The following is a 9,317-nucleotide window of genomic DNA, read 5'->3' as shown; positions in this document are numbered from 1 at the left end:
GCTCCTGTTAAGAGAGGAGGAGGTGTTTACACCAAGAATAGTTCGTGGATGACTTATCTCCTACTGAACTAGTGCACCTAGGAAAGGCAGAGACACAAAAGCTGTTCTCCAGGTCGGTAGCAGACGCTGAGAAATGAAAAAACTAAACACTCTGGCGGTGTGCCAGAGGAAATATTACCTGCGACACAGCACTGCCATGCAGGGAGAGGTGCTGGGCACCAGGCTTCCAACCTCAGCTCGCTGCTGTGTCCACGGGGTCTGGGCTGATCGCGGGTGTGAGGATCCATCCCTAGAGGGATTTGCAGGAATTACTGGCCCGAGGTGTTGTGTTAGATGACAATACGGAACAGGAACCACCTCTTCTTTATTGCTTCCAGTCAAGATTGCTGCTGATGGTCATTTGACCTCCCTTTCTTTAATCATATCCAGGGTACTAGCGGGGAGCAAACTGCCTTTGACACCACATCCTTCTACACTCCTACTTTTTTTCCCCACTTCTTTTCTCACTTTTCCATGCTGGAAAATCCACTACCAGGTGATTTAACTCACAGAGATAAAAATTCTGTAATTTGCTGATCCCTTATGCCGCTATGCTGGATTAACCTTGTCACTTTAATTGCTAGATTTACCTTTGGGACTTTATTTGCTATCTATAGACTTGTGTTTACGACCGCTGCTTGTATTTAAAGACTAACTCAAACAAAATTGAAACTTTTGCTGCCTGAGCCGCCGCAGGGAGAAGTAGATTCCTTTTTGGGCTGGAGGAAGGAGGGAGCTTTTCGGTCGGGACCGGGGACACGGTTCCCGTGGGATCCTCCGGCATCCCGGTGGTGTTCCCCGTCGCCGGGAGCCGGCCGGGCGGGGACGGCAGAGGGCGCTGCCGGCCCGCGGGAGGCGCGGCCAGCGCCGCATCTTCCCGGGATAACGGGTCTCGCAAGTTCTCTCCAGAGCTGCTTCCAAAGTAAGCGGCGCCCGCCGCAGTCCCGTCCCCCGGTACGAGGGGCAGCTCGACCCACTCCGCCCAGCCCGCCAGGCTCCCGGTCGCTCCCCGCTCCAGGCGGGAGCGTCCCGGGGGACCCGCTCCCGGCACGGCCGGGGGGCTTCCCCTCGCTCCCCGCCCGTGCCGGTCCCGCCGGGGCGGCCCTTCAGGTGCAGGGGGCGGGCCGGGGCGGGGCGGCGCGGCTCGGCGGCCAATGGGCGGCCGTGGGGGGAGCCGGCCCGGGCGTCAAGAGGGCCGGGATCCATGAGCGCCGGGCAAAGTTGGGTCCGGGCGGCCGCGGATCACGTATCGGCTCGGCCGCCGTGCGCCCGGGCATGCCGGCGGGGCGGCGGGCACCGCGCGGGAGCGGCGGGCCCCGGCGGTAGCGGCGGCGGCCGCTGAGCGGCGATGCGGCGCGGCGCCCCCGGCCGCCCACCAGCCCCGGAGCGGCGGCGCGAGGAGCGGCGGCAGAGACAGAGCCGGAGCCAGAGTGTCCCGTGAGCGCGGCGCGCCGCCGGGTCCGCTCCCGTCCGCGTCCGGAGCGCAGCGTCCGCGGGTGCCGAGAGAGGCGGCGGGCAGGGCAGCGGGAGCGGGGCAAGCGGCGGCGCCGGGCCGCCCCCTCGGGGCGCTGCGCCCCCGGGTCGCCATGGGCCGCCTCCCCGCCGCCCGCGGGCCGCCGCCGCCGCTGCTGCTGTCGCTGCTGCTGCCGCTGCTGCCGCCGCTGGGGAGCGCCGCCGCCGCCGCGGAGCCGCGCCAGGTGTTCCGGGTGCTGGAGGAGCAGCCGCCCGGCACTTGGGTGGGCACCATCGCCACCCGGCCCGGCTTCACCTATCGCCTGAGCGAGCACCACGAGCTCTTCGCCATCAACGCCACTTCGGGCGCCCTTCACACCCGCGCCACCATCGACCGCGAGAGCCTGGCCAGCGACGTGGTGGACCTGGTGGTGCTCTCCAGCCAGCCCACCTACCCCAGCGAGGTGCGCGTCCTGGTGCTTGACCTCAACGACAACGCGCCCGTCTTCCCCGACCCCTCCATCGTGGTGACTTTCAAGGAGGACACGGGCAGCGGGCGCCAGCTCATCCTGGACACTGCTACTGACGCCGACAGTGGCACCAATGGCGTAGACCACGGCTCCTATCGGATTGTGGCCGGCAACGAGGAGGGCCGCTTCCGCCTCAACATCACCCTCAATCCCAGCGGCGAGGGGGCTTTCCTGCACCTGGTTTCCCGTGGAGGGCTGGACCGGGAGGCCACCCCCACCTACCAGCTGTTGGTGCAGGTGGAGGACAAGGGCGAGCCCCGTCGGCGAGGGTACCTTCAGGTCAACGTCACCGTCCAGGATATCAATGATAACCCCCCCATCTTCAGCCAGGCACTATACCAGGCACGAGTGCCTGAGGATGCGCCTGTCGGGGCCAGCGTTCTCCAGGTGACTGCGGCTGATGCTGATGAGGGCACCAATGCTGACATCCGCTACCGCCTGGAAGGAGGCGATGGCAGCGGCGCTGGGGATGGGGCTGGCAGCCTCCCCTTTGAGGTAGACCCTGAGAGCGGGGTGATCCGCATCCGTGAGTGCTTGGACTACGAGATGCGGCAGCAGTACTCGCTGACTGTCCAGGCCATGGACCGTGGGGTGCCGGCACTGAGCGGCCGGGCTGAGGCCCTCATCCGCCTGCTCGATGTCAACGACAACGAGCCCCGGGTGAAGTTCCGCTACTTCCCGGCCACCTCCCGGTTTGCCTCTGTGGATGAAAACGCGGCCCCTGGCACTGTGGTGGCCCTGCTGACAGTGAGCGATGCTGACTCTCCGGCGGCCAACGGGAACATCTCTGTGTCGATCCTGGCGGGAAACGAGCAGCGGCACTTTGAGGTGCACAGCAGTAAGGTACCCAACCTCAGCCTCATCAAGGTAGCAGCCGCGCTGGACCGGGAACGCATCCCGGCTTATAACCTTACCGTGGCAGTGGCGGATAACTACGGGGCCCCACCACCACCTCCAGGCTCCCCCACTTCAGTCTTTTCCCCCGACGGAGCGGTGGCAGCTCCCGTGAGCCGCTCCTCGGTAGCCAGCCTGGTGATCTTTGTGAACGACATCAATGATCACCCGCCTGTCTTCGGGCAGTCGGTGTACAGGGTGAACATCAGCGAGGACGTGCCCCCGGGCAGTTATGTGCGGAGCCTCAGTGCCACGGACCGTGACTCGGGCCTCAACGCCAACCTCAAGTACAGCATCGTCTCGGGCAACGAGCTGGGCTGGTTCCGCATCAGCGAGCACAGCGGGCTGGTCACCACGGCTGTCCCTGAGGGTAGCACTGCTGGCCATGCCACGGGCACATCCAGCTCCAGCAGGCTGGACCGGGAGACTGCTTCTCAGGTGGTGCTCAACGTCAGTGCCCGTGACCAGGGGGTGCAGCCCAAATTCTCCTACGCACAGCTGGTGGTGACCATCCTGGATGTCAATGACAACAAGCCTCGCTTTGGTCAGCCCGAGGGTTACCAGGTGTCCTTGGCTGAAAACTCCCCATCAGGAACTGAGCTGCTTGTCCTAAGTGCTACTGATGGGGACCAGGGGGACAATGGGACTGTCCGCTTCTCCCTGCAGGAAGCCGAGCCAGCGCTGGTAGCAGTTGGCCCCTCCTCTGTGACCCCTCGCCAGATGTTTCGCTTGGACCCGGTTTCAGGCAAGCTCAGCACCATCTCACAGCTGGACCGGGAGGAGCAGTCTCACTTCTCCTTGCAGGTCTTGGCCACTGATTTGGGTTCTCCTCCTCTTTTTTCAGTAGCCCGAGTTAACGTGACCATCCTGGATGTGAATGACAATAGCCCTGTCTTTTACCCCGTTCAGTATTTTGCCCATATCCAAGAGAATGAGCCAGCCGGCACCTATGTGACCACCTTGTCTGCCACGGATCCTGATCTGGGACCCAATGGGACAGTCAAGTACAGCATCTCAGCTGGAGATACCTCCAGGTTTCAGGTCCATGGGCAGACAGGGGTCATCACAACAAAAATAGCCCTGGACAGGGAGGAGAAAACTGCTTACCAGCTGCAGATTGTGGCCACTGACGGTGGCCATCTTCAGTCGCAGAACCAAGCCATTGTCACCATCACTGTCTTGGACACACAGGACAACCCCCCTGTTTTCAGTCAGGGCACATACAGTTTTGTTGTCTTTGAAAATGTTGCTCTGGGTTACCACGTAGGTACTGTTTTTGCTTCCACCATGGACCTCAACACCAACATCAGTTACCTCATTACGACGGGTGACCAGAGGGGTGTGTTTGCCATCAACAGGGTGACAGGACAGATCACCACAGCCAGTATTATTGACAGGGAGGAGCAAGCATTTTACCAGCTGAAGGTGGTTGCTAGAGGTGGGGCAATAACTGGCGATGCTGTGGTGAATATAACTGTCAAAGATTTAAATGACAATTCCCCACACTTCATTCAAGTGGTGGAAAGTGTAAATGTCGTTGAGAACTGGAAAGCTGGGCATACCATATTCCAGGCCAAAGCTCTTGATCCTGATGAAGGTGTTAATGGCATGGTCCTTTACAGCCTTAAGCAAAACCCACAGGGCTTGTTCTCAATCAGTGAGCAAACTGGTGCTATAAGCTTAACGGGATCACTTGACATAAATGCTGGGTCTTACCAGGTTGAAATCCTGGCCTCAGATATGGGGGTGCCTCAGCTGTCCTCTGTTTTTATCCTGACTGTTTCTGTCCATGATGTAAATGATAACCCACCTGTGTTTGACCAGCTTTCCTATGAAATTACTATTTTGGAGTCAGAGCCTGTGAATTCCAGGTTCTTTAAGGTACAGGCTTCTGACAAAGACTCAGGAGTGAACGGTGAAATAGCTTACAGTATAATTGAAGGAAATGCTGGGGATGCCTTTGGCATATTCCCAGATGGCCAGCTGTATATAAAAAGTGAACTGGACCGTGAGCTTCAGGAAAGATACGTTTTACTGGTCGTTGCCTCTGATAGGGCAGTAGAACCGCTCAATGCTACTGTGAATGTTACTGTGATTCTGGAGGATGTTAATGATAACAGGCCCCTGTTCAACAGTACCAACTATGTGTTTTATTTTGAAGAGGAACAGAGGGGTGGATCATATGTGGGTAAAATAAATGCTGTAGATAAAGACTTTGGGCCAAATGGTGAGGTCAGGTATTCATTTGAGCATATGCAGCCAGATTTTGAGCTGAACACAGTAACTGGGGAAATCAAAAGCACTCATCAGTTTGACAGAGAAGCTCTCATGAGACAGAGGGGAGCTGCAGTATTTAGCCTTACAGTAATAGCCACAGATCAGGGGTTGCCAAAGCCTCTGAAAGATCAGGCAACTGTACAGATCTACATGAAAGACATCAATGATAACGCCCCCAAATTTTTGAAAGATCTTTACCAAGCTACTATATCAGAATTGGCAGCAAATCTGACACAGGTGCTGCGAGTTTCTGCCTCAGATGTTGATGAAGGGGTTAATGGGCTGATTCAGTATTCTGTAATCAAGGGAAATGAAGAAAATCAGTTTGTAATAGACAGCAGCACAGGCCAAGTGACCCTAGTGGGCAGACTAGATTATGAAGCTACTGCATCGTATTCCCTCATTATCCAAGCAGTAGACTCTGGAGCCATTTCCCTAAGTTCGACTTGCATGTTGAGCATTAATGTGTTGGATGAAAATGACAACAGCCCTTCTTTCCCTAAATCAACCTTGTTAGTGGATGTCTTAGAGAATATGAGGGTTGGTGAACTTGTGTCATCTGTCACTGCCACTGATTCTGATTCAGGTGACAACGCTGACCTCCACTACAGCATTACAGGGACAAACAATCATGGGACCTTTAGCATCAGTCCCAACACCGGGAGTATTTTTCTTGCCAAGAAACTGGACTTTGAGACACAATCTCTGTATAAGCTAAATATAACGGCAAAAGACCAAGGAAGGCCCCCGCGATCCTCTACCATGTCAGTGGTCATACACGTTAGGGATTTCAATGATAATCCTCCTCATTTTCCTCCGGGAGACATCTTTAAATCAATTGTTGAGAACGTTCCTGTGGGCAGCTCTGTCATTTCCGTGACTGCTCGCGATCCAGATGCAGATATTAACGGGCAGCTAACGTATGCAATAATCCAGCAGATGCCAAGGGGGAATCACTTCCGTATCGATGAGGTGAGAGGGACAATTTTTACCAATGCTGAAATTGATCGGGAGTTTGCCAATCTCTTTGAGTTAACAGTCAAAGCCACTGATCTGGCTGTTCCTATGGAGTCCAGGCGATTTGCCCTCAAGAACGTGACCATTCTAGTGACGGATCAAAATGACAATGTACCCGTGTTCGTATCTCAGAACGCCCTTGCGGCTGACCCCTCGGTTGTGATCGGTTCAGTCCTAACCACGATTATTGCTGCGGATCCTGACGAGGGTGCCAATGGGGAGGTGGAGTATGAGATAGTCAATGGAGATACTGAAACCTTCATTGTGGATCGCTACAGCGGAGATTTAAGAGTAGCTTCAGCGTTGGTGCCTTCTCAGCTCATCTACAATCTCATAGTTTCTGCCACCGACCTGGGCCCGGAAAGGAGAAAGTCCACCACTGAGATGACTATAATTCTGCAAGGGGTTGACGGGCCTGTTTTCACTCAGCCTAAATACATCACCATCCTGAAAGAGGGAGAGCCCATCGGGACAAATGTGATATCGCTGGAAGCGGCGAGCCCGCGGGGCTCCGAGGCACAGGTGGAATATTACATCGTGTCCGTTCGGTGCGAGGACAAGAGTCTCGGGCGCCTCTTCACCATCGGGCGCCACACCGGGGTCATCCAGACCGCTGCCATTCTGGACAGGGAGCAAGGAGCACGACTCTACCTGGTGGATGTTTATGCCATTGAGAAGTCGTCTGTTTTGCCCCGCACGCAACGAGCAGAGGTAAAGGTTTATACAGTTATTATTTCTTTGTCTTTTTACTCCTGTGTAATTCCAGGATTATGATTGTTTTTTCACTGAAGTTGTGGTGTCAGTGTTGGACATGAAAATTGGCTCTGAACAGCTCATGTAGTGTGTCCAGTCATGGAAGTTCTTGCCATCCCTGCCTGGCTAAGTCCCTAGGATGATAGGTCTCCTCACACACCTCCAATTTTGGTTACTTTTCTACCTAACTGACTGATGAGTATGAAAATGGTTTCGTTTCTCTTCCTGGATGTGATAAATGGTAAAAGCGTAACATTTTAGTTGGAAACTTCCCTTATCACAAGGCCATTTGCCTTGACTGAAAGGTCTTTAAATGTTTTCTGCCTGTCTAGCTTGAAAAGCAATGGGTGGAAACCAGGTTTGGAACGTCATCTGTGAAGTACAAGTGTTTAATTTGCTCTGTTTTCAGTCACAGAGCTGATCATTCACACCGTTCCTGCTGTCTTGTGCAGTAATACTGGGAAGCTGGGTGTGAAAAGGAGACTTGGGTTTGCTTTAAGTTGCAGCATCCCCTGGAGCTGCCTGCTGTACTTCACCACGAGCTTTTGACTTGCCATTCCTGGAAATTTGGGGCTGGCACTGCTGAGTGGGCAAGGAGAGGGTGGTGGTAGTGTGTAGTGGTTCAACCATTTCCCTCTCCAGCTGAACATACTCCCTCAGTACTGCACAGCCCTACAGATCCCTCAGCCATACTTCCTCCTGGGAATTAAGTGTTAGTTTTGGTACTGTGGTGGTTTGCAGGTTTGGGGTTTTTTTTGTTTGATTTTAGCAAAAGTGGTATTTCCAATTCTTACTTGACAGCTGTGGATATTTTTCTCTTCATAGCTACTTTTGTTGTTTCTTCTGCAGTTTAAGTATGATCTGTGTGTAATGTTGCTCTCCTATACTGGCAGTGACAGATTCTCTCTGAAGTGTTTGTCAGGGAATTTGAGCACTGTTCCATCTCAGAGATGTGATCCCATCCTGCTGTGTGTGCAACGTGCTGCTGATGGTCATGTTTTGACCAACAGTGGCATATTGGAAAAAGACCTGTTTTAGCAGTGCTTCTGGTTTAAGTAATTCATGCTGTGTTTATGAGAATATTCCTGCTGTGCAGGTCTTTGTACCCCTGCTAGCAATTTGTAAAAGATACACCTCTATGATTTTTGCCTTACTCTTGTGTCATATTTTGTCTTGATGGACAGCTGTTTTGAGGGTCAGGCCTTTGTCATTGGGCATTTGGATCACAGCTCTTCAACTCTGAGTTTGAGCAAAGAGTTTCTATACTGGGGAATGATTCATAGGAAACCCAACCCTATGGCTGCAATATTCTTACATGTTGTAAAAGCATTTAACATGAGTTTTTTCTGAGCAGGGAAGAGAATCACCATTGAAACTTCAAATAGCTTTTAGATTGCTGAATGCAAATCACTTCTGAAATCACAAGCAAATGTTTTATTCTGTAAAGAACGTTGAGAGGCATAATTGGGAGTTAGAATTTCCTATTAATGGTTGTGTCTTTATAGCCTTTAAAATGTGTCTTCTCCCAAATGTCATTAACATACTGTGCTTCTTTGTAAATGTATTGTAAATTATAATTAGCTTTCAACTTCCAAAAACATAACCATATGAAGTGTTCGTCTTAACTGATGGGATATCTCTGGAAGGCTTTTGCTGTCCAGCACAAGAACTGCTACAGTGACAGTCTGTGTGCAAGCTGACTGTCAGTGGGTGCTGAATAAGCAACACAGCTTTTTTTTTTCACATATTAATATTTTCTTTTCTATTTGATTTTGTTTGATGGTTTTGGTTTGGATTTTTTTTCACGGGCAAAAGAAGTCAATATTGCGTATTTTGTCTTCTCTTATGAAGAGTGTGTTTGATATTGTATCTTGATATGGTTAAAGAAAAGGGAAAAATGGTACTAGCATATTCTTAACAATGTCTACATGATTATTCCTAGTTGCCTGCTATGCTCTCTGCCCTGATGCCAGAAATCATCTTCATTGCACTGTGGCACGTGAGCGAACCACTGAGCACAGGGAGCTGCCCAGTGCTAAACGTGCTGAGATTGTCGAGGAGAGCAGTGGGAATAAGGAAGTTAATAGATATTTTGTCTAATACAGGCTGCTGCCGTGGGTTTGGGTGACAGATATACCTGGTGTGAAATAGAGATATTTACTGTTTTGAAACAGTGACTCAGCTTTGTCTTGCCAGCAGGCAGTACAAAAGAAGAGCAGGCTTGCATGAAACCACTTGCTCTAGAAGTGAATTAATCCTTGTCCTTGGGAAGTGGTATGATTCCCACCCCCCCAAAAAATAAATCTGTCACTAATTTATTTTATTTACCTTCTAAAATAATATCAAATATACAGA

At 52.4% G+C, this 9,317-nt stretch overlaps 1 protein-coding gene across 1 annotated transcript in view; it reads left to right on the top strand.

Moving 5' to 3' along the window:
• Positions 1–1,247: 1,247 nt before the first annotated feature.
• Positions 1,248–9,317, top strand: part of FAT4 (FAT atypical cadherin 4) — a 122,505-nt gene continuing 114,435 nt past the window's right edge. Inside the window, exon 1 of the mRNA XM_068187923.1 lies at positions 1,248–6,920. Within this exon, the coding sequence (XP_068044024.1) occupies positions 1,626–6,920 (5,295 nt within the window). The 5' untranslated portion in view covers positions 1,248–1,625. The remainder of the gene's footprint in view (positions 6,921–9,317) is intronic.

This window comes from Anomalospiza imberbis, chromosome 4, assembly GCF_031753505.1.
Source record: "Anomalospiza imberbis isolate Cuckoo-Finch-1a 21T00152 chromosome 4, ASM3175350v1, whole genome shotgun sequence".
Taxonomy (NCBI): Eukaryota; Metazoa; Chordata; class Aves; order Passeriformes; family Viduidae; genus Anomalospiza; species Anomalospiza imberbis.
Note: the sequence above shows the minus strand (reverse complement) of the source record. Positions and strands in the feature narration are given on the sequence as shown.